The sequence below is a fragment of the Squalius cephalus genome, assembly GCF_949319135.1.
Source record: "Squalius cephalus genome assembly, chromosome: 24".
NCBI classification, from domain to species: Eukaryota; Metazoa; Chordata; class Actinopteri; order Cypriniformes; family Leuciscidae; genus Squalius; species Squalius cephalus.
Window position 1 is genome coordinate 25,300,067 of NC_137145.1, and position 27,005 is coordinate 25,327,071.

The window sequence follows — 27,005 nt, forward strand, 5'->3', positions numbered from 1 at the left end:
TTGGTCAGATTGTCCAGTCTGTTGTGATTGGTCTACTCTACTCTGATTGGTCAGATGACCCAGTCTGTTGTGATTGGTCTACTCTGCTCTGATTGGTCAGATGGTCCAGTCTGTTGTGATTGGTCTACTCTGCTCTGATTGGTCAGATGACCCAGTCTGTTGTAATTGGTCTACTCTGCTCTGATTGGTCAGATGGTCCAGTCTGTTGTGAGTGGTCTACTCTGCTCTGATTGGTCAGATGACCCAGTCTGTTGTGATTGGTCTACTCTGCTCTGATTGGTCAGATGGTCCAGTCTGTTGTGATTGGTCTACTCTGCTCTGATTGGTCAGATGGTCCAGTCTGTTGTGAGTGGTCTACTCTGCTCTGATTGGTCAGATGACCCAGTCTGTTGTGATTGGTCTACTCTGCTCTGATTGGTCAGATGGTCCAGTCTGTTGTGAGTGGTCTACTCTGCTCTGATTGGTCAGATGGTCCAGTCTGTTGTGATTGGACTACTCTGCTCTGATTGGTCAGATGGTCCAGTCTGTTGTGAGTGGTCTACTCTGCTCTGATTGGTCAGATGGTCCAGTCTGTTGTGAGTGGTCTACTCTGCTCTGATTGGTCAGATGACCCAGTCTGTTGTGAGTGGTCTACTCTGCTCTGATTGGTCAGATGGTCCAGTCTGTTGTGATTGGTCTACTCTGCTCTGATTGGTCAGATGACCCAGTCTGTAGTGATTGGTCTACTCTGCTCTGATTGGTCAGATGACCCAGTCTGTTGTGATTGGTCTACTCTGCTTTGATTGGTCAGATGGTCCAGTCTGTTGTGATTGGTCTACTCTGCTCTGATTGGTCAGATGACCCAGTCTGTTGTGAGTGGTCTACTCTGCTCTGATTGGTCAGATGACCCAGTCTGTTGTGAGTGGTCTACTCTGCTCTGATTGGTCAGATGACCCAGTCTGTTGTGATTGGTCTACTCTGCTTTGATTGGTCAGATGACCCAGTCTGTTGTGATTGGTCTACTCTGCTTTGATTGGTCAGATGACCCAGTCTGTTGTGATTGGTCTACTCTGCTCTGATTGGTCAGATGGCCCAGGCTGTTGTGATTGGTCTACTCTGCTCTGATTGGTCAGATGACCCAGTCTGTTGTGATTGGCCTACTCTGCTCTGATTGGTCAGATGGCCCAGTCTGTTGTGATTGGTCTACTCTGCTCTGATTGGTCAGATGACCCAGTCTGTTGTGATTGGTCTACTCTGCTCTGATTGGTCAGATGACCCAGTCTGTTGTGATTGGTCTACTCTGCTCTGATTGGTCAGATGGCCCAGTCTGTTGTGATTGGTCTACTCTGCTCTGATTGGTCAGATGACCCAGTCTGTTGTGATTGGCCTACTCTGCTCTGATTGGTCAGATGGCCCAGTCTGTTGTGATTGGTCTACTCTGCTCTGATTGGTCAGATGGCCCAGTCTGTTGTGATTGGTCTTCTCTGCTCTGATTGATCAGATGGCCCAGTCTGTTGTGATTGGCCTACTCTGCTCTGATTGGTCAGATGGCCCAGGCTGTTGTGATTGGTCTCCTCTGCTCTGATTGGTCAGATGGCCCAGTCTGTTGTGATTGGTCTACTCTGCTCTGATTGGTCAGATGGCCCAGTCTGTTGTGATTGGTCTACTCTGCTCTGATTGGTCAGATGGCTCAGTGTGTTATGATTGGTCTACTCTGCTCTGATTGGTCAGATGTCCCAGTCTGTTGCGATTTGTCCACCGCTTACGGCACGTGTCGGAAACAAAATGCTCATTACCATATCTGAGGAGCTCTTCCTCAGCACTTGTTACAAGCACTTGAATATTCGAAAAAGCAAAATAGCGGCACTTTAAGTATTTTTTAAGAGTTACAAATTCATCATAACTTTTCTGAATGCAGCTCCTGGATTGTTTAAGCACCCTTCACTCATATAATTATGCAAATCACTGCAAAAAGGGCTGCTAAACAATTTGCATGGAGCAAATTCTGGATCTTGCCTGTTAGTTCTGGGTGCTAGGTTGTTAAGGAGACGATCACATACCATCTAAAATGCCCTTAATGCAATCTGAAGTAAAAGTCCAGCTTAATACTTTACTGCATTATTAGAGAGCAGGGAGGGTGTTCAGGAAAAGTAGGATGATATTGGCACTGGATTTGAATAGGGTTTTAAAACAAAGGCCTGCTGGGAGGTAGCTAATAGAGGCAAGGTATAGTAGGTTAGCCGGTGTTTATGCTCTGAAGCACGTACGCGGGTTGTGTAGGCCGCCTCTGGGTCGTCCTCCAGCACTCTCGACAAGCCGAAGTCAGACACCTTACACACCAGGTTGCTGTTGACCAGGATATTGCGGGCTGCTAGGTCACGGTGCACATATCCCATCTCAGAGAGGTAGCGCATTCCCGAAGCAATGCCTCGCATCATGCCAACCAACTGGATGACAGTGAACTGACCGTCATTCTTCTGTTGGAGCAGTAAAGACACATAATACATATGATTAAGAGTGTAATATATCAAATTAAATCAGGAAGATTGGCTAATTGCACAAACTCCATTCCAATTAAGCTAGCACTTTATTTTAAAGTGTCCCAGTTACATCAGAATCAGAAAGAATATTATTGCCTATTGCACACAAACAGAATTTTCCTCGGTAAATGAAGCTTCCAGTGCACACATATACAACAAGAAGACTCAAAATAATAAAAACGTTTGTTGGGTTTTGTCTGATCAGTGTGTTACACCCAACTGAACATGTTCAATCAGCGTTTGTTGGTGTCTGTTGGGGCAGTGTGAACTTGACCGTTAATTTTCATCAAATTCTAAATCCAACGGCTAACTTGTTTGTTGGTGTTTGTCTGTGCGGTGTGCATTGGCCTTACGACATAGAATTGGCATATTTACATATATGAACATATTTACAGTTAACAGTATTATGGATAATAAATATAAGTTCAAAGAGAGGCCTTGGGAGGCATTTAACAGTTCATACTGTAAATACAGTAATATGCATAATTAAGCAACTAACACTAAACCAAACCCTACCTCTAAACATATAGTAAGTATGCGAATAAGTTAATTATAGTATAGTGTGTTAATTAATATTACTCAGTAACTATTTGTGTAATTACATTTGTAACAAGGACACATTCAAATAAAGGGTTACACTTTACGGTAACACTTTCTTTTACAGTGTCCTTGTTACATATGTTATATGTACTTACCATAGTAATAAGAGTAAACTAGGCATAATTACATGCAACTAACCCTCAACCTAATCCTAATCCTACCCTAACCCTAACCCTATAGTAAGTACATGTAGTTGCTTAATATTACTTAGTACTTAAATATATAATTACACTGTAACAATGACACCTTAAAATAAAGTGTAACCCACTTTATTTTAAGGTATTTAAGGTTTATATTTAAGTACTGAATAATATTAAGCAACTGCATGCACTTACTATAGGGTTAGGGTAGGATTAGGATTTGGTTGAGGGTTAGTTGCATGTAATTATGCATAATTTACTGTTATTACTATGGTAAGTACATGTAACATATGTAACAAGGACACTGTAAAAATTAAGTGTTACCAAATAAAGTGTAACCTGAAATAATATACTGTCTCTGTGTAATTACACATCACTGGCATTTTAAGTGTAAGTTTTTCATGACATTTCCATAAATTTCATAGAATGATGTTTGTTGACGAATGTCATAGTAGTGTCTTTATTTACTGTACTTCCAAAAAGCAGAAACTGTACCTTCAAAAAGGTGTCAAGGGATCCATTCTCCATATATTCTGTTATTATCATCACCGGTTTACCTTGTGGAAATGAATAACACTCATTTCAGGGAATTGCTATGTTATTATTATGTGACACATTAAGTTATAGCCAAAAAACAAACAAACAAAAAAAAAGATAAAACATTAAACCAGGTTTTCAGCACTTGTTACACAGTCAGGCTGTGGAAGTTTCTAGCCCTTATAGGGTTAAAAAGATATTAGCATAAACACGAGTGCAACTTTATGCTGTTGTTTTGTGCTAGAACGTTTGAGATAAAGACTACAAATTTGCTGTGGTTAGTGTTCAGACTATCCTCTATTTGCGTGCCAAATTTCACAACTTTTTACCATATGGTTCTATGTGCGGCCATAGACTTCCATGGCGGAATAATAATAATAAGAACACTGACGATTACAAGAGGGGTCTTCACCCTTGGCAATATAATTTGCTATTGGCACCACTAGATGTAATGAATAATAATGATTCATACGGTGAAAGTACTGAGCTGATCTTAAGCAAAATAATGTTTACAACATTGAACCGATCATAATACTGAAATAAAGATAACATGCAGTAATTTTCAGTAATAATCACATTCAAAAGACTCACTCTTGGTGACCACCCCCTTCAGGTGTATGATGTTGGGATGGTCGAACTGGCCCATGATGCTGGCCTCTCCCAGGAAGTCCCGCCTCTGCTTTTCGGTGTAACCGGCTTTCAGAGTTTTAATGGCCACTGAGATCTCTCTCTTCCCTGGATGCCGAAGCAAACCACTGCACACCTCACCGAACTCTCCTGCAACCGGAAGGCAGAGCCATCAATGAACCGCCGCACGAAAGAGCCAGACAATGAAACGCCTCATTGTGCTCGGGCAGATTTCCCTCGTGAAGCGACAAAGTGCAAAACTACTGAGGTATGAACTTGCTTCCTACTGAACGAATAAAGTCTGGCAGTGTGACACTTCCAGAGCAAGATTTTATACAAAATGTTTAGCCCAAGCCTCTTGTTTCAAGGATTTTTACTGGGAAAAGATCTGAACAGATTTCATCACACACAAAATGCTATGAACAGTCAGTAGTAAAGATGAGTTTTGAAAACCAAATTGGAATTTGGGGCTCCAAACCATCTCAGATTTTTCTTTTAGGCGGTGAGTATTTCCCATAATTTGAATTTTGTTTTGTTTGACTTGCACATAACTCACTCACCAGCTCCAATAACCCTCTCGATGGTGATACAGGAGACATCAATCTCCTTGGCGAACTCGTGGACAGCCTGGTTGGGATCTTCGTAGGTGTGGGGATCGATATATGTGCGGACCGCTGGGAATTTGACTGTGATGAAGCGAGAGAGGACAAGAAACAGAGAAAAAGAGGATGAAATGTTGATTCCTGGCACTTCACAGCTCTTGGGTTGGGTTATGTGATATCACGGAAGAAGATGCATGCAGGAACGATGGGGAGATGTTGTTTGAGGTTTCATCTCTGGAGACCGTGTTTGTTCTTCCCTGCTGCGCAAAGCACAACATATTGATGGATTGCTCTAGGACTACATAATAAGAATAAGCCAAAATATGCCACACTTAAATGTGCCACTGTATCATACGTGGGTACGTGTTAGGTTAGTGTGGTTGTAGCCTCATGGGACGATGAGGTTTTCAGATTACGGATGGGTGTCCAAGTAACTGTAATGATAATAAACAGCAAATAATGTAAGCGTATGGGATTTTTTTGATCATCCTTCTATTGCCAGCGAATATTACTACTAATTATATTATTATTATTTTTAATATGATAAAGATGATGTAGACGTTAATAACTTTGTAATTAATAATACATTATTAACAATAAAACAATTATAATATTAATTTGTTTTAATTATGAATATTATTTGTATTGTTGTTGTTGTATTTTGTTGTAGCAATTTTTTATCTAATACTAATAATATTAACAAACAAAAAAATAATATTAATGATAATGATAATAATTTAGTATTAACAAAACTATTATTATTAGCAAAAAATGTTGTAGGTGTTAATAACTTATTAAAAACAAAAACAATAATACTATTATTTTGTTTTCATTTTAATTATGATTAGGGTTGTTGTCGATGATGTTGTTGTATTTGTGTATTTTGTTGTAATTTTGATATATTAATAATGCTAATATGATTAACAATAATAATTTATATTAATGATAATAATGTGTTTTTATTAACACAACTATTACTATTATTATTATTATTATTATTATTATTATTATTAGTAGTAGTAGTAGTAGTAGTAGTAGTAGTAGTAGAAGTAGTAGTACCAAAAATTGTTATGGTTGTTAATAACTTTGTTTTTTAATTAATAATAATATATTTATTGCTAACAACATACCAATAATAATGTTATTTGTTATGCTTATAATTATTATCATTATTATTAATAGCAGTAGTAGTATTACCAAACATTTTAAAAGTTGTTAACAACTTTGTAATTAATAATAATATATTTATTACTAACAACAAAACCAATAATATAATTGGTTAATATATATATATATATATATATATATATATATATATAAATCCCTCAGAGAGAAAATCCCTTGATTTAATATAAATACATAATATAATAGCAATACAAACAACCCGAGGGCTTCAAAAGTGCTGTTAAAACAAAACTCACTCATGCCGAATGCCTTGACGTCATGTTTGCCCTCACGACTGGAGCTTATGAGAGGATGAGACTCGCCCACTGAACTCTGGGTGAACCCAAATGTGTCTGTCTGTCCCTTTCTGTTACACTTACTGTGACCGTTGTGAAAGTGCATCTTCTCCTCATCTGGATCCTGCTTGGCTTTGCTGTAGCCACAACGTCTGTGAAAAACAAGACCTGCGTTATTCTTTATACAACATTTCTCTAAAAAAAAACATCCCCCTCCACTCATTTTCCCTCATTTTTAGATGCAATGCCACTAATTGAATCGCCTAATAAAGGAGGGGTAGTAAACAGAGTGGATAATGGCTGGCAATGGCTTTATCTGCTTTCAGCACAAGAATACTCTAGAGAGGACTATCCAAACATGCACGCATGCAATATGACAGCAGTCTTAAGTGAACCCAATGCATCACTGTTTTATCTGCCAGCAGTCAGTGTTTGTGTGTGTGTGTGTGTGTGTGTGTGTGTTTGTGTGTGTGTGTGTGTGTGTGAACATCCAGCCACAACCAACTAGAATAAACAAGGCATTATCCACTTCTGAACTGAGATACAGACAATAGGGTAAAAATTATTTGTACGTTATCACTGTATATTATCTTCTATTCATATTTGTTATATATATAACTGCATTAAAAATGTACAAATCATGTAATTATGATTACCAATTTAATGACAGTTTTAATTATTATAAAAAAAAAAAAGATTTATAATGATTCTAGGTTACGTTCCAAATTGGATACTACAGTATTTTTTACAGTTTTCCACAGTATGGGAGTTTTCTGCAGTACACAGATTCATACTATATAATATATACTGCATGCTGCCAAAGGAAACAGTATGCACAATGCAGCAATAAAGAACAAAGCCGTAAAGAGCATTGCAGGAACAGAATGTCACACAGTGCTGTGATTGTGTACTTGGCAAATTTAGTATATATGCATATTGCAAATGGCAATATGTAGCTGTAACTATTGGCAGCATGCACTATATATTATGCAGCACACTAGTATTTTAATAAGAGCATATCCATGGTGTAGGACATACCATTTTTCACCATGTACCGTTTTTTTTTTTTTAAAGAAATTTCCCTTTCAGGCAGATCCTGCTCTGTTTAGGAGTATAGTGTAGACAACTCTCCATGTGTGAGTGTGTGTAGTCCCGTGGGATGGGTCTGTATGGCTCCAGCCCCAGGGGAGGTACTCACACTTCACACACTAGTGTGCAGAGCTGATGAGTTTGTCTGACCAGTGTGTCAACCCTGAAGCCCCGCCTCTTCCTGCGCTTCACTTTCTTCGCTCCACTTTCTTCTGCTGGATTTGATTGGAACTCTAAAAGTCTAAAGTCAATGGCACTATTTTTTATTTTTTTGTTATTTAAAGAGTGAGTTAGTAATAAGTGCCTATAGGCGGGTCCACGACGCCTGTACACTTTGTCCCGTAGATGGTCTGCTTGCTTTTAAAGGATATGGGAGATGAGACTCTGATTGGTTTATAACATGTTATGCCCAAAACACACCCATTACTCATTAAGAGAATAAGGACAACCCTTTTAGACCATGCGCCGGGAGCACCGACCAATTTTCCCGTCGTTAAACTAGCAAAAGTGGATTCGGACAAAGTGCGCTTGCGCCGTGCGCTTAGATCGTTAAAATAAGGCCCATTAAGTTACAAAACCAAAATCCTGACTGTAAAAAAGACTACCCTTCTGAATAGTATAAGCTATATATATGTATATATTTATTTATTTATATTTGTCTGTATGTGAAAAAATCCCATTATGAAGTGATATTTTAACAAGCGAGGCCAAGCGTCCCATTCTCAGCCACTGTCCTCGACTCAACCCCGAATTTTTGCACCATCACCTTCAAATCACTGCAGTTCTCTGACAGCTATACTAACAGCCCTGTCCGGTAAGAGCTTGTTCTCCAGACAGCCTGCTGTAATTGCCTTCTGATGGTGCCCTTGCAGCTCATTCATGAATAAGTCTTGACCTAGTAAGGCCAAGAAGGCTATTAACAACCCTGATTGCTTCCTGCAGGAGAGCGTGCTTCAAAACCATCTGTGACATGAAAGGTGATGCAAGTGTCAAGGCTGTGGCCCACATGATACACTGATACACACTTTAAGAGTAATTGCTTGAAACCGTTACACCCTTGAGAGACACCCTAACCCTTGCTTAAACAATTCCAACTTCCCTTCAAGTGGCAATCTTGAGGCTTGTAAGAAATTCCACCGGCTGATGTCTGATTCTGAGGTCTTCCTCTCGTGCCAGTCGTCAATCTCAGTGAGGTCTTGACACCATCAAATTAAAGGTTGCAGCTCGGGTCAAGGGTAAAGTGCGAGGACAGACTTAACGTGCATGACTGTGTGCACTGTTCTATGGCATTCCATAGAATAAATAGCATGAGTGAAAATTCCCCCCCAACATTTTTTTCAATGCAATTAATTTACCAGAAAAAAAAAAAAAGAAAAAAAAATGTGTGGAATGTTGGAGACTTAATGCACTCAAATGTTGCAGCTTAAATTACGTACTGGAGGAGGAAGGGGCTGTGAGACACTGATACTGGATGACAAAATACCTTGTAAAATTCACACACTAGATGGTTGAGTATATAGTGAAAAGTGTAAGGGCATAGAACACACTCTCTGAGGTTATCATTGGCTATAGTTAGCCCTGCCTAGAAGTAATGCCAGTAATGTTTAATCTGCAAACATTCAAAAACTCTTATCAAAAAAAGAACTGTGCTTAATGGTACCGAATGTGCACTTGCAGTGCACTTAAAAAACTTAACTCAATATTTAATTTTTATTTTGAATAAACATAACATCTCATAAGAGCAAATAAAAGATGAGCACATATTTATATCTACACCTAATGCACTTCCAGTGTAATTCTGGAAAATTGTGTGCTGCTTATTATAGACAGAACGTGTCTCAGTTTGCTTCCTCTAGCCAGGGAGGACAATAGCATGCATTACGGACTCATTTTAAAATGTTGTGCCTGAAATGCAGAACAGGACAGCGTGTATGGAACAGGATATTGTTGTTGGCTCCTCGTCATGCTCTGCCATTGTGTTTTGTGATCGTGAAAACAAATCTCCCACCGCTGTTTACACTAAGAAGCGGGAGGCACATATTTCATGCAGTATTTTTCCCACTATAGAACTATGACTAATCAGAGATGTAGATAATTCCCTGTGTGAGCTCTTTGACTAGCTTAATACATGACAGCTAAATCAATTTATATTATAATTATATAAATTACATTTACATATGCATGTACATATACATATACATATCATTTATATATATATATATATGAGGAGTTCAGATGCAAAAGCCTCTCAGTGCCATCTGAAATTTTCTTCTAGAATGATCATTTTTATCAAGCTTGTATATTTAAATTCAGTAATTTTACTTAAATGGCAATGCAAATGACCTATTTATTGTCATTTAAGTGAAATTACTGAACTTAAATATACGAGCTTGATAAAAATGATCATTCTAGATGAAAATTTCAGATGGCACTTAGAGGCTTTTGCATCGGAACTCTTCATATATATGAAGTGATATTTTAACGAGCGAGGCCAAGAGCCCCATTCTCAGCCACTGTCCTCGGCTAGGTAGTCGATTAGGTAAACAATTTATCGATTAATTGAGAAAATGTATTTAAAAAAAAAAAAAAATCATATTTAATTTTTAATATTTTATTTTGAACAAAAAATCTATGCCCAATGTTGCCCTCCAGAAAAATAAATAAAAATAAAAATAATTACTTGCGTTATATGTCTTATTTTAAATATACATTTAATGTCCAACAAAATGCACATTTAATGCTAGAGCAGTAATGTAAACAGGTCACATGCTGCATTCTTCCAATCAATGACTGACACAGCAAATATGCAAATAAGATCATTTTCCCAGGGTTTAGGAATGTACAGTGTGAAATACCAGCTTATGAACTTGATGTGATTAATCGATGATCACTGTTGATTATTTTTTATTATCAATTAGTTTTTGAAGCCTACTTGTTATCATTTAAAACAAACCATATCACATAGTTTAAAGCAAACATAAATTGTCAAATGTTTTGCTTTGGATTATGCTATCCTTCAAATAAAGGTAACTGTGAATTTGCAGAGTAAGACGTTCCTGGATCAACATATTTTGTTGATCCTGGAACAACATTCCCATCCGAAAATCGATGTTTTGTTATGGTGGGTTCTTACCTGCCACTCATCAGGAAACCTGTGACCAATGCGATGAGGATGATGCCCACAGTAACAGCTACAGCGATGATGGGCACCTGACCCTGGTCAGTCGAGGCCGCCACTGCTGGGGCAGAGAGAAGAGAAACCAGAGCAGGTCGAGAGCCCGTCAGAAACATCATAGCTTGTTTTTGTTTTTATTAAATGTATAGATAATTGCTGGCAACATCAATAATTACACATGCCCCAACACTATATGTCAAAGATTTGCAAAAAAAAAAAAAAAAAAAAAAAAAACCTTTTTCCAGCTTATGGTATCTTTTGAGTCACAAATACTAGGAAATATGAACTACTTGAAACTACATAAAAACCTATGTTGGACCAACATAATTCCTCCAAAATGTTGTCCCAACTAGTCAAACAAAGAATTTCAAATTGAACAATACTACTCAAATGTTAAGAGTTTGTGAGTTCCCAGCAAGCATTACAGCATGAATAAAGTATGTGGTTACTGTTATAAGGTAATTGTTTTACTGTTTGCTCACTTTTGTTGCTGTTTTGACACAGTAGTTATTTGTTGTGTTGTGATGTTAAGAGCATACTGTATATACAGAGCCCCTAAAGGAACATGTTGAAGGGGGGAAAAAAATATGAGATGGGAGAAAAAAATGACATGTCAATGCCAATGCTTTTTCATTCTCTTGTTCCCTGAGAAACATTTCCCTTCTCAACCTTTTGAGTTCTTTGCGAGCGAATGCAAAGTTTCTTGGGGGAACGCAAAAGTTTTGATATAGGGGCTTGTCACTAATTTCACTAATTTGTTTTAAAAATTTGAATTTGTTCATAAATGCAAAATGATTTATTTAGCCAATAAATACATTGAGGTAACAACAGATTTCAATTAGGAACATGATTATATGGAAGTGGCCAAAAGCTATGTCTTTTGATATGATTATTGCTCTGTCATGACAACTCTCGTGAGGTTGGTATGGTAATAGAGATTGGTATGGTAATGGATAGGGCAATGTTAATGTATTTGGTCTTGAGGGAATAGATCTGCTACGCTGCTGCTGCTACAGATCAAGTACCGATACTTGCTTCTACCAATACATTCACAGACATTGCTGTGAGCATGTAAGGCATTCTGCTTCTGCTGCATAATGTAACATACATGAATAGCCCCCTGTAGCAGATCTATACAGGTGGAGCTGGGGAAGGGGGAGGGCTTCTGAAAGCGTGGTGCAAACTAACAGCAACACTACGGTATTTGTTTGAGTGCTATGACGCAGCTCATTGGCCACAGATGCAACAACCAATCAGCTGTGCTATGTAGATAATGACATGATCGCTACCAAAATAGTTATACCTATCAGCCTGCGCCATCTAGAGTTTCATGATAGAACTAGATAATTCAATATTTCTTAGCATGCATGACTCTAAAGGGGTTGTAAACTGGAAAATATGTAATTGCTATCTACGACAGCAAATCAGCTAAATGATGCACTTCACATTTAGTGAACAAACAAATTCAAATTGACAAAACAAATTAGTGGTACATAATAAGAAAATAGTTGAGAGAACCTAGAAAGCTGAATGCATAAATTTGGCTTGAACTTTTAAGTTTTCTCAACATATTCCCTTTTACAGTGCATATATTGTTATTTTACAATGACTTTGAATGTGGCTCATCAAAAAATAAATAAAACAAAATCCTGTTTTCACTTACAGTAAGGGCTTGTTTCAAACTCGAAGCGCCGACTAAAGCCTCCGTAGCCTGCAGAGGTGCGTGCTCTGATTTGAAAGATGTATGCTGAGGAAGGTTTAAGGCCGTCCACCAGAACATCCGTCTCCTTTGACTTTATGATAGTGTAGCTTGTTTCCTGATCCTATAGAGCCACCAGAAGACAAGAGAAGACAAAAACGGTCAGAGTGGGATAAAGGCCTTGCATCCCATGAGAGAATGGCAAAGTGTGTGTGTTAGGGCCAGTAGAGAGGATCGCTTTCATGGTCTTCATTGGCTTTGTTTTAAAGCCCTGTGTTAAGTGCTCCGTCCATTAGCTTTCATATGACCGGGTGTGGGGCGTCATAGCTTTTTCTTTTTCTAAGTGCATCGTATCAGGGTTTCACAGAACGGTCCAAAACACTGAGGTCATGAGGAGCTAGGGCTCGTTTTCAGACGTTTTCTGTCTTTAAATGGCTCAACAAAGCAGCCGGGAAAATGCTGCAAGGTGAGGAGCAATCAGAGATGGCGATCGGAGAGGGGATTTAGTTTCAGGCTTTGTGAGGGTTGTCGCCAGCGGGGAGGTCTGGTGAGACGCTCAACAACAACCGCTGGTAACGTCACTTCATTAGAGGAATAATTCTGTCATCGTTCACTCAACCTCGTGTTGTTGTACAGGCGTATGGCTGATATACTGGTCCTTCTTTTCCATGCAATCACAGCTCATTTTCGCCATCATTTTCCCACGAAAATGAGACGATAACTAAATAAAAAACAATTTTGAGTGACAAAAACTATGACAAAAATCTATATAAATTTTCGTCAACCAATACAAGCTAGACGGAAATATTAGGGAGGGATGATGTGGGAAGAGAGCCCGTTAGAACTGATGTCATGGTAGATGCGCACGTTTGAATTGTAATGTGCTGATCTACCCAGCGGGACATAAGTTGGCATACACTGGTTTCATGTCTCATTAAACATTAAAAAATGTAAAAGTTAGGGAGTAAGAGAAGAGCAGACACATGGATAAATCCGAAGAAAAATCAGTTTTCTGTGCACTCAGACAGTACTGATTGAGCTCTATTCTTTCCAAACTTGAACGGACAAACACACACAAAATTAAGTCAAAATGTGTGAGTATTCACGTAAACCCAGTTGGTTATGTTTGAACGTAAACAATTGGGAGAATATCTGAGGTGTATCAGTATATTGGGTCCGTGCAATTGCCTTTAAAGTGACAGCAGCCTAATAAACCTGATACTGTCCGTCATTAAAGGTAGGGTAGGTAGGAATTTTATAAAAAACTTTTTACCAAATTTGTTTAAAATTTCTATATATATCAATACATAATTAAAATGTAAGTACTCTGAAAAAAAGAGTATAAAAATCGAGTGACTCTAGACCGTTTAATCTGCATTAAACACAGCTCATTATTTCCATTCGGGACGAAACAAAGGATTTGGCTTAGGCGACTGTCACTCTCTCTCGCAACCATGGCAACCACCCTTTAGCTAAAGGATCTGCCCACTTGCGCGCAACCGGCCGTTTGATTTGAGGAATTCAGGAGGCACGGAACCTAGGAATAGGAGATGCAAAACTCGACGCAGGTCCTCATGTCCAAGAAGTGCTCCTTGCCCTGCACTTCGACCACCCCGTCCTCGGCCTCTACTTCCTCGGACCCTAGTTGCACGGCCTCTTGCACGACCTCCTCTGCTTCGCCCTCGACCCCGGACCTATCCTCGAGCTGACGATGCGGTACTTGTCTCTGGAGTGTAGTCCTCATCAGAGTCAACAATGCTTTCATCATGGAAACTCTTACATGCAGAACACCATATATGTTATGAATCTTACACGAAATTCACCTTCATCACAGTGTAACTGATGGTAATGGAAAAACGTGTATCAATGCAACCTGTTTTTAGCTTTGCCTTATAGATATAACTAGCTCGTTAGCGAATCAAAAAATATATATTTTAAACTTTACCAATATCGATATGCTAGCTTGATAGTGAGTACTAAAATACATCTTATTTGTTTATATTCATAATGATAAAGTTAGATTTGTTTATTACATGTGATTCTGACATGATGTCACTACATGCACGGTGCTCCTTCCTCTCCACTCGTCTCAGGTAAATAATGCGTCCTCCAGCTCAGCGGTCGGAGTCGCGCGTTCATGTGTTTTGGGGGCGTGGCTTTGGAAGGAGCCCAGAATGGAGGGGGTGGAGTGAATGGAAATAATGAGCTGTCTTTAAAACAGTCGTGAGAGGTCTACAGACTCTCGATTTTTATACTTTCTTTTTCAGAGTACTTACATTTTAATTATGTATTGATATATAAATAAAGTTTAAACAAATTTGGAAAAGAAGTTTTTTAGACAATTCCTACCTACCCTACCTTTAATGCTAATCAAACAACAAACGAAAAAGAGAAAATCACTCACTGTTCTTGATTGAATAACTTTAATAGCTTTAATAAGGGTTGATCTATATTTAATTTATACAACTAAATATGTCTGCTTGAACGAATGAAGAATGTTGTATGCAAGGCGTTATAAAGAATGCATCATTAAGATAAAGACATGTTACACTCTCAGAAAAAAAAGGTACAAAAGCTGTCGCTGTGGTGGTACCTTTTCAAAAGGTACACTTTTGTACCTAAAGAGTACATATTAGTCCCTCAAAGGTACATATATATATATATATATATATATATATATATATATATATATATATATATATATAAATTAAATTATAAAAAAAAAAAGAAAAAAAAAGGCCATATTGTAGTTTTAAAATTGTATGTGGAATACATTCTGTTGATTTTTTTTTCTTTTTTTCTACAGCTACTTTTTCTTTTTCTTTTTATCTAACACAATAATGACTTCAGATGATCTTTTGTGGGGTAATTTTTCAGCCAAAATGTATGTGCGGTTAATTTGCGTTTAATTCGATTAATTAATCAGCACATCATGTAATAAATTAAAAGGAATGAATTACCCTAGTTAGAACATAGGTGAACACAAAACAAAATGAAGAAGGAATAGTCTTCACTTTTTCTAGGTCAATAATCAAATGTAAGCAAATTTGTGTTATTTGACCATACAAACTCAAGGTCATATTTCTGGGCCACTGATGTACTTTAAAACATTCTCAAACCAAGCTGTAAATCATGATCATCAGGTTTTATTAAAAAAATTAAAAGTTTAGAAAATTTCCTAAGACATTTCATATTTTTTTCTTTTTTATATTATATAATATTTTGTTTTTTTATAATGTTGTTTTTTATATTCTATAATACTTTGTTTTAAGGTAAAATGTGATCTTTACACCATGCAATATTTACCTTCTCGAAATACTTGATCTCGTACTCCAGTATGATGCCGTTGGGTCGGTCGGGTTCTTGCCAGGACACTGAGATGCTATTCTTCGCTGTCTTGCCTTTCTTCACCACGGTTATAGGAGACGGAGCTGGGAACAAAGTTACATCTCACTTCAACATTTTTCATCAAATCAGGCAGAAAATGTATTTTCTTGCGTGATGCAGTGAAGTCCTGATGCAATGTGCTGTAATTGTCATTTGAAAGTTTCTAAGTCTATATGTTTGAGAGTTATTTTTGATAAGTCCATCCCCTTAGCAATTCTAATTAAATGAAGAGATCACATTGTGCTAATTACTTTAATGTGATTCATACTGTTCAGAGCAAAAAGCAATTCAGAAGTGTGAAATATTCTAAACTTCAGTGATAGAGACTATCAGAGAGAATGTCTTTCTTCTTAACTAGATGATTGCTTTGAGAAATCGCTTTGAAAGTGGATTCAGGCAATGACGTACTTTCATTTTAGTCTAACCTAATTATTGCGGACAAAATAATGCATGAGGAAATCTGTCCTGATTTACCTCCTTCCATCACTCTGAACACGAATTAAACTATTGTATAGTTTATATCATTTGTCTATAAAACAGTTTGTCTGATACTACTCACAATAACACTGTTAAATATTCAGTGTTACATTATAGTTTTACAGTTCAAATGGAGTTCAAACTGTAAGTGGGAAGAGTGGCTTTTAAATGTTGGGTAGAAATTTCTAAATCAAGTATTAAACAGATATTATGATTCATTTTTTGTATCTTAAAATCACTATAATGCATGGTACGAAATGGCTATACGTTTTCATGGTGCAGGATGGGGAAGAGTGGAGTCGAGGAATCTAAGTTCAGCAATGCTTTATTACACAGAACAAGAAGATGATCCTTCAAGAGGAAGATAACCAACAGTTCTCTTCAGTTTGCTAATAATTGACAAACTAAAGAGAACCACAGGGATATATATATTAGAAAAAAAGTTTGGTGGGTTCTATATGGGTTCTTGACACCATTTTAAAGAACCCTTTATCCCAGAAAAGTTCTATATAAAGAGAAACGTCTTAAATGATTGCATGATACTTTCATGTATAATAGGTGTTTAATTTTTTCTAGAGATAAAGTATGTTGTTTACTAACTATTTAGTTCAAAAGTTAGTTTAGTTTATTTTAGTTATCAAAACATTAATAACAACTAAATCCAGAAAATGATCCCATGATGGGAACCACTAAGAAGTTTTACATATGATAGAACTCTTTACGTTCTATATATAAACTTTTCTTAGAACTAAACAAGACACAGGTGGACTAAATAAGTAACCATAGTAACAAACAAGTGACTATTTAATAACCTAGGGAACTGAGGAAACAGGAACTAAACACAGGAACTGTGAACACAGAAACAACAGAATGAAAATAACATTAAAACAAGAGTCTATCTATCTATCTATCTATCTATCTATCTATCTATCTATCTATCTATCTATCTATCTATCTATCTATCTATCTATCTATCTATCTATCTATCTATCTATCTATCTATCTATCTATCTATATCATATCTTATGTTAAGTGAATTATAACTCTTACTTATTACTATTTATAGAATTGTTACTACTCCAGAGTCAGTCCGACGCATGCTTCCACTGTGCATATGCATTAGCTTGATCCAGTCTAAAAATATATATTTATATATATGTATATATATACAAAATTTATGAGACAGTTGTTGTCAGATTCCATTGGTGATTTTAAATATGAAATTTAATCGTAAGCTTGGCAAACAGTTTTGGAAAATTTTGATGTTTCCCCATTCAAAGAGATAGAGCTGTACTCGCATGCCCGAGAGGAGTTTCAAAGATGCTATGTGTCTCAATAAGCTTGAAGCTTGAACATGTTGGTTCTGTAGACTTCAATGGATGGGAAAAAAATGGTGAGAGAATATTAAAAATAATATGAATGAAAGTCTTAAGAGTTTGGAACAACATAATGATGAATTATGTATTACATACTTGGAATAGTCTTATTCTGTGCCTAAAGTGTCCTAAGTATGTCATATTTGGGGCCACTGTATACTATATAATATTGAGCCAGACTTGAAACTGTTACTAGTTCATTACTCTATTGTTGCACTGTAGGATCAATACGAAAATATCATACCGTAAAACCCACATCCTGTGTAGACTATTCACATAAAACCTACAGTAATCTAAAACTTTATATTCAGTTGTTCATTTTCCAAGTCCCCTCTCTCCTTCTCTCTCTACTGTGTGTGAAGTGTCTTATATGAGAAAAAAAGCCCCTATCTGTCTATATGTGGAACGGTGAAATCAAACCCGGCTTTATATTCCTCAACAGAAGTGTCGGACTGTGTCCTAGAGATAAAACGTGTTTAAGTTCTTTGGCCGATCCTTCAAGCGCTGATCCAATAGCTCAATAGAACCCCACCATAGGAAAGCAAAGAAAAGTGTTTCCCCCATCCTCTTTTTCCCAAACAAAGAGTAACTGTATCCTTTTTGCCCAGACAAAACTGTAATCATTCCTATCTTAAAAGCCTGAAATGGTATACTATGGCAACCTGATCTGCAGGCCTGCAGGGAAAGAGAGGTATTGTAGAGGGTAGATGGGCCACTTAAACGCTCTGGCAGCCTGTTAAATGTTTGACTTTCAGTCAAGCGGGAGACTCGGCCCTTTGAGTTATTGATTCTCAATAATCCTTAAGGTCAGCACAGGGAATTTTGATCTATATTGGTGATGGCACGGAACAAAAACATCAGCAGGGGATCCATCAAAATAGTCATGAAGTATGACAGAGAGTGAGAATATAAATACACACACACACACACACACACACACACACACACACACACACACACACATTATTAAATGAAATTAGCACCTGCAGACCCGCCAAATGCGGGTAAAAATCAATGGTTGATATACACACATTAGTCATAATGGCTTGAATATTACATTTTAAGAGCTAAAACTAAAATTGAAATAAAAATTAGGGCTGTCAAACGATTAATCGCGATTAATCGCATCCAAAATAAAAGTTTGTGTTTACATAATATATGTGTGTGTATGGAGTATAATTATTTTCTATATATAAATACACACACTTTCATTTACCTATGAGTGTAAAACCCATTTAATCTAATTCCACAGATATTTCCCCAGAATCAATACAGGAATGCAAAACAAATGTGCAGATTGGGCATAGACCTACTTTATATGTCGCCAACACACAAAAAAAGCAGTACAGCTTTCCTCCGTGTGAAGTTTCACAGCCCTATTTTTAGTTCAGTGATAGATTTCATCTAACATGCTTTGCTGAGTAAATTGTGGACCATCTAATAAATGTGAGAAAATCCAGACAGTTTATTTCACAGCTTGAAAATGACCAAAAGGCCAAAGATTCAGAACACTTGCCAAACAGTGAGTTGCACGCAAAAGTAATACAGTCCTCAACAGATCTTGTCACCATTGACAACTCCCAGTGCAAAGGTCCCGCTCTCAGTTCATTAACAGATGAAACGCCAGCCTTCTCCGGGAAAACGTGTCAGAGGAAGTGTGATGATAGCACTCGGATTAATGCCTCTAAATGGGAAGTGTTGCCTTCATCTAGTGTGAGAATCCTTAAACTCAGAAGCTGCTCGATATCAGTGCCAGTCGTGGAATCGTTAACACGAAACAGCAAGAAATGTCACTACTTCCACACCAAACTCGTGCAGAGAACTATTTTAGTCGTTTGCTTCACACAGACGAGCCGCTTTAGCTTAATCGCAGCTGTCAAACAAGAACCCGACAGCATCACTTCCTGGCGGATCCACAGCCACTCCAGGCAATATTGGGTTTTGCGTAGGCGAAATCTTCCAAGCAAATATCTGCATGTAATTTGATTGAAGTTAGCATGCCGGGCTGTGGTTTTCATCCGGGTAAGAAAGGTCATCTCCACCGCTCCGGCCCCGGATCGATGCCAACACCACGATCTCGACAGGCCGTGTGTTTGTAAACAAGTGTTGTTTGGGGAGCCCCGCCGAGAAGCAAGATGAAAAACCCCTGGCAGAGCCGAGCGGCCCGTCGGCCAAATCCAGGCCTGAGATATAACTCCTGCCAACAGACTCCTGTGCCATGCAGCCAGAGGCCTGGCCTGAGAACTATTAGCTACGAAATACAATCTTGCATTTGCCAAACATATCTGCCCTTATATATAGCATCTGGCTAGAAAGAAGCGCACAGATTCTAGGACAATGAAAAACACATCGTCTCGATTTCCATAAAAAAACTATTTATGATGCACTAACGTTCACAAGTTTGGGGTCGGTAATTTTTTATATTTAATGTTTTTGAAAGAAGCATTCACAAATGCTCCATGTATTTGATCAAAAATACAGTAAAAACAGTAATATTACAACATATTATGACATTTTAAAATTGCTGTTTTCTATGTGAATGTAGTGTAAAATGTAATTTATTCCTGTGATAAAAAGCTGAATTTTCAGCATCATTACTCCAGTCTTCAGTGTCACACGATCCTTCAGAAATCATTCTGATATGATGATTTGATGATCGAGAAACATTTCTGATTATTATAGAATGTCTTATTTTACCCAGTCATTTAAATTATACATGTCTATACATTATTAAACACTTCAGTTAAAACTCAAAAAGACTCACAAGTAATGCATACAAGTCAGACTGGAAGAGCCACTTTCAAAGCTGTAATGGAAAAAAAAGATATATAGACACCAGTGGCCACACATCTGTTACTCTGTATCAATATGTGATGTTGTTTGGTAATCATAAACATACACATAACTAAACTTAAACTATCACTTAGCACTTGTTTGCAAGACAGTTTGCAAAATAGGCTATTTCATTTTTATCAGATACAGTCCAGCGCTAATTTGTCCTTAACATTTGATGATGATTAATGTCATAAAGTCAGAATAAATAAGTGACTAGGTAACTTTTGGCTCCAAAAATATACAGTATGTTTCTTGCGGAAGAACATTGTTTTGGTTGTGTTTCGGCTCTGCTCCTAGTGCAGATGAATGTAGTTTGAGGGACAAAATATCAAATAAATATTTTTTCTTGGTGAGAACTGGCGAGTCTCCTATGGAAGCTTGTCTTCGCCACGGAATAAAAAAAAATGCAATTTTTTCTCGCAATTGCATGTTTATGGGCCAGATTTACTAAATGGGGCAAATTAGCGTGAGAACTCAATTCCAAAAATAAAGTGTCGATGGGAGTGTGAAGTTCTGCTCGTGATCTACGGACGACTGTCAAATTAAATAAACACAGACGCAACCGAATCATTTCCATAATGACAAATGACAAATCTACCAATTAAAGTCTGGTTTAAAACATGCTTTTTTTGGTGTGTTAAATAATGGTATAAATCTGGCCCTGTGTCTCACAATTCTGACTTTATTTCTCACAATTACAAGTTTATATCTCACAGTTTTGAGTTTAAACTCATAATTGCAAGGGGAGAGTCAGAATTGTGAGATAAAAAGTCCCAATTATTTTATTTTATTTTATTTTATATTTTATTTTATTAGTTTAGTCCATGGCGGAAACAAGGTTCCATTTTTCCAATAGAGTTCTGCTGTTTTAAATGATCCATGGTCAAGTTTTCTCATTCATTGTGACAAAACAATTTCAGTGTCATGTTACAGCCTACTTTACACTGTGTATGGATATGACATGACACACACATAGGCGAATAGTGCATTCGGTAAATACAGGGTTTGGATGAGGGATTTTTTGCACTCTCTCATTAAGAACATTTTTATCAGATGCAGTTAAATCATAGCTTTAAATTACTTCAGAGCTGGCGAAGTTACTTTGAAACTGAAGTTTGCAGATACAAGCTACTCATAATTGAAAGTAGTCAAACTAAAGTCAAGCTAATCTTTTGACAATGTAGTTAGAAGTGTAGCTACAGGCTAAAAACAAAACATAGCTAACTATACCAAAATTATGATTTATTTTTTTATTTTTTTTATAAATTAATGTCTTTACATGATCTGGCCAAACAAACCAGTTAATTAGCATGCACATGAATTTCTAACATTGTACATGAGATGCTGATTATTAGCTTGCTTGACTGTAAAGCCGTATGCACAATATAATGTGACGCTACTAGTTGAAATTAGCATGTTAAGGGAAAGCGACACTATTTTAAAGATGGCTATCAAACTATTGAAAGTTAGCTGTGTTGCTACTTTTAGTTAGCTACTCCCTACTAGTGACCGGGTCACCATCTGCAGAGACTCAAACGGATGTGTCGAGTTTAGTAAAGCACAAGTGCTCACAGCCGCTTGCCAGAAGAGCTTTGCTGAGAGGCTTTGAGAATACTTAGTGTCACAACTCTTTTCAGAATGATACTTCATGTACTCAGCAGTCAATGAGAAAACAGTCAAGGCTCAAAAAATAATTCGGCAAAAAAAAAAGAGCTCCACAAATGTCTCCACTCATGCGTCTGTCGACATTTATCAGGGAAAGCACTTGAGAGGCATGCCAATGCTAAGCGCTAATCGCTGGCACCTGCAAACTATTCAGTTTGTTTTGAAATCCCGCTCACTCGAAAATGCTGGAAATTAGCGAGCATTTGATCAACCTGTACAATCTGCTTCCAGTTCTAAAAATCTCCCCACTTCAGAAGTAAAAACAGAATTTATATCATCTGCGTCTTTGTAAAGATCCGCGTTAGCGTGCTAACGTTCCACACACAAGCCTTGTTGACTATGCGTGGCAGCTCGCCTTGTGCTGCAGAAATGATCATTTTGCTTGTCATAATTAATAGTGTTTTAAAGAGCATAATTCCTCTGTTGATTTGAGAGTAACTTAATGAGCTGAGCAGATGTTGAAGTCGTCTCTTCAGGGGGAAATACTGTACCCTCACAGCCCTGGTGAAATAAATTAGCACCCTAAGACTGTTTCTGTAACCGCATCTGCTGTGCTTTTGTGACAGAGATGCATCGGCACGGAAATAGGCACAAATATTATGTTAAATATTTCTCCCTAAATTACAATGCGGTGTTTCTATGTAAAGGTGGCAAAAAAAGGCCTGAGAGTTTAGGATAATGGATTACGCAAAGTGGAAATAAATGTTTTACGCCTGCAACACCTGCGCCTGTTATTGCGTTGCTGTGCTGCGGGTCTGTGAGCCTGAGGTACACCTCCGAATTCATGTATTGATTTATAGGTCACTAGCGGTTTAGCATTGCTTTGATTATAATAACTTTGTTATTACTATATTATTATGGTATATGATAAGACAGAGTACAATTGAGGACTTGGGGATACTTAAAAAACTGACAATTAAAAATAAATGATTAAGAAAACGTGTTTTGCTTGAAACCTTTTGATTAGAAATATTTACATAAAAATTAAATAAATAAATAAATAAATAAATAATAATAATAATAATAATAATTTAAATAGTTTTTGTAATAATTTAAATGTTAATTTAGTATATTTATAAATTATTATATTATTTTATATTTTATATTATATTATATAGTAAGTTTGTTGTGTTAACAACAATTGAAAAAAAGTCTTAACAAAAACAAAAACAAAAAAACAAAACAAAATATGTTTTTGCTTTGATGTATTCCTGTGTTGGTTTTATACATGTAATATTTTAACCTAAACATATTTTAGTTAGTTGCCATGGCAAAATATTCAACTTTATTTCAATTTCTTTTAAGTTTGAGTCTTTCATTTAATATTTTAATTTATTTTAGCTTAAATTCAAATCAAGTAAAGGTAACACTTTATTTTACAGTGTCCTTGTTACATTATGTTATGTACTTACCGTAGTAATAACAGTAAATTATGCATAATTACGTGCAATTAACCCTCAAACAAAACCAAATCCTACCCTAACCCTATAGTAAGTACATTTAGTTGTAATGTCAACTGTAATGTCATTAATTATAATTACTCAGTACTCAGTAAATATATAACACTGTAAGGCAAGGTGATAACCCATGTGATAATGAGCTGATGAGTTGAATCAGGTGTGTTTGATTAGGGAGACAAAGTGTTGGGGGTACTCCAGGACAGGTTTGGGAACCACTGCCATAGGCTGTCATTATGCAAATTAGTTACAAACCTACATAGGAAGTAAGGTTCGACTCAATTTCAGGCAGTTCAGAATCAGTTCTTTCTTTTCAGAGACATTAACTCCACTTATCTGCACTTTGAAACTTTGCAGACCTTTTACATTAACAAACAGCCATATTACACACTACATGAAAGGTAATATCGGAAAAAAGCATAATAGGGGCACTTTAAGACATACTACAGTACATGTAATGTACTGTACAGTAGGAATATCCCAGAATGTGTTTGCTTTGAATGCTGGCCTACAAAAGATCTTCAAATAGAGTTGTGCTTCAAACGAGGGAAGACAAAAGCAAGTGATTTTCAATCAGTCGACACAGTGGAAGCCTGAATTCCCCCTCAATATTTCTATAGCGATTCACGTTCAGACAGTAAAGCACCTTTGTGAGCACATCTGGTCTCAGAACTCCAGCCAAACCTCTCGCTTAGCCTCCAGCCATCCAGTTCACATAAAACATGACCGCTACTCGACACATCGAACGAGCGGATTATCCCGACCGCAGAGGCAAAGCGCTCAGCATTCCTCTGCAACCTCCACTCGGCTCACGCAAAATCCTTCATTTCAAAAGTGCCTTATCAACACTAACACTTCCACGATACACACACACACAGACACACTCATTAGGGGCACACCCCGCTGTCTCTGGGCAATCCCCAGCAATTACAGACCCGCTTACAGATAAAGCAGATTACGCTTCAGTGTCCATTAGGGTCATCATTAGCTTAATGAAAAGTCAATGGCAGTCAGGAGAGGTCCTACTGAATTGAAAAGGTTTTAGTGCCAGTTACCCTTGTTAGCCCCGTTTTTATATATGTGAATAAGAAGTAACATGACAACCATGAAAATGATAAATGTGGTGAATTGACTGGTCAAAGAGTGTAAAAAATACCTGCTGTTTACAGTAAACAATTTCTTCTTTTTTTTATCACGTTAAAGGCAGCAAGTAATGAAATTTTCCTTTATAAGGATTTACTCTATTTAATTCAGGTATTATTGTGCACATTATTCTAAATTAAATTGTCTGTTTTCATGATTTTTCTTTAAAATGTAATAACTTTCGCCATCTCTGAAATAATTTTCTTTTTTTAATAATATAAACAAGGTCATGTGGGTGGGGGAAATGAGATTAACCAATAATATCACCCTGTTAGAAAAGAAAACTTATTTATATTGTTTATATCTCAACTGTTTTTTTTTTTTTTTTTTTTTTTTTTTTTTTGTACACTCCTAAAAATAAAGACTTTTTATTGACATTCATGTTCCATGAAGATCCTTTATCAGTTTCACTAATCGTCCCATTGCACAAAAGATTCTTTATAGAGGAAAAAAAAAAGGTTTTATATCCACTTTAGTAGGACTTTAGTACATTTAAGGCCGTATTTACACTGCAGGTCTTGATGCCCAATTCCAATTGGTTGCCTATATCTTTTTTTTTTTTTTGACGACCAGGTGTCATCTTCTTTTAAAAAGTAACTCATATCCGATATCTGCATTTACACAACACACTTGGCGAAACAACCCAAGGTAGAAATACTGACATGGAAAAGTTTAGGCCAAAAAGGAAGTAAAAACGGCGCAATTTGCAATGGACGCAATGTTTAAAAGTCACTGTCTCTTCACCCCCAAAGGCTCAAAAGACATTAAACTTCAGCATGACTCCACTGGGTTGAGCCTTCATCCTTCATTGCGCCATTGAAAAGAGTCATGTGATCGTGGTTGGTGTCAATCTGAGTTGATGTCATTCGCCACCGTTGCATTTTCAATAACGTACGACCCGCATTGACGGGAATATCCGATCTATCCGTTTACATGGCAGACGCAAAGGCACGTGTCTAATTCACATCAGATTTATTATATGAAAGAGGCCTGAAACTGATCTGAGAATATTGGGAATATCTGAGAATTGGGTCGCTTGAACCATGCAATGTAAATGCAGCCTTTATGTCATGTCTGGTCTGTGTTTGTGTTTTGCTTCAGTTGGACTTTAAGTTAGTTTTACACTGTTCTCAGTTCAGTATTCAATGTTTTCTTTGTTCATGCTCTTCTGTTGCCATGTTTTTTTTGTTTTTTTTTTAATTGCCCTCATGTTTCACCTGTGTCTTATTAAATACCTTGTTTATTCCCATTGTTTTCTATGGATACGTTTACATGACAATGATATTGTGGCAAGCAGGATGAGGCCGAGGGCCACGAGAGAACGGCGCGAGGCCGGTGGCGTGATTGATAATGAGCGACACCTGCGCGACACACCGGTATCTCTCACGGAGGAGCGGAAGCATAAAGGAGGAGCGACGACAGTGGAGATCGGGAGAGGCCAGGCCTGGATTTATGTTGTGTTTTGTTATTTGTGACAGCAGTCGTCCGTGAGGAGCTGCTGTCTTTACTTTCATTTTGTATTTGTTTATTTTACGTTTATTAAAGTTTTTGAATGTTTGCCGGTTCCCGCCTCCTTCTTCCCACAACATCTCACCTTCCTACAGATACGCTTAAAACGGAGAAGTTTTTCCTTTGAGATTTCCGTTCAATCCCCGTTCACACGGATCCGTGAAAACGGCTAAAAACGCTGCCAGGCCATTAGATGGCGATGAAACACTATACTGAACGTATGAACTATTACATAACATCATCGTCTTCAGAGATTCGCGTTTTTGTTGTTTACACGGAGACCGTTTTCAAAAACTTGCACTTTAAAAAAACACGTTTTCAAAAGTTTTGTGTTTTCAGGCACCCGTTGTCGTGTAAACGAACGACCAAAATGCATAAAAAGTTGTACGTTTTTAGTTGAAAGCGGTGTTGTGTAAACAGCCCCTATGTGTATACCTAGTTAAATCTTAGCTTCATTTTCCCTTATATATACACCCCTCAGTTCCAATTTGTCCACTTTGTCAACGTTAGATGACTGTCCTCATCATACTTTGCGTTTAAGGATCAAATATATCCCCGCTCTACATCATTTACAGCTGCAAATTTTGTTTTACTCTGACTGATATATGACACACTGCACAAGTTGCAAATGCTGTTTTAAGCTCTAGCAGACAGTATGAACTCTGTCATGTTAGGCTTAAGCATGTAATGGGAACAAATCCAGAGGGA

At 37.3% G+C, this 27,005-nt stretch overlaps 1 protein-coding gene across 1 annotated transcript in view; it reads right to left on the reverse strand.

The window, feature by feature from the left end:
• The window catches only part of epha5 (EPH receptor A5), an 85,580-nt gene that overhangs the window by 16,594 nt on the left and 41,981 nt on the right, over positions 1–27,005 (reverse strand). Inside the window, exons 6-13 of the mRNA XM_079862138.1 lie at positions 15,755–15,879; positions 12,413–12,572; positions 10,708–10,810; positions 6,570–6,637; positions 4,984–5,109; positions 4,388–4,573; positions 3,755–3,816; positions 2,247–2,456 (exon numbers count right to left, since the gene is read on the reverse strand). Of these exons, the coding sequence (XP_079718264.1) occupies positions 2,247–2,456; positions 3,755–3,816; positions 4,388–4,573; positions 4,984–5,109; positions 6,570–6,637; positions 10,708–10,810; positions 12,413–12,572; positions 15,755–15,879 (1,040 nt within the window). The remainder of the gene's footprint in view (positions 1–2,246; positions 2,457–3,754; positions 3,817–4,387; positions 4,574–4,983; positions 5,110–6,569; positions 6,638–10,707; positions 10,811–12,412; positions 12,573–15,754; positions 15,880–27,005) is intronic.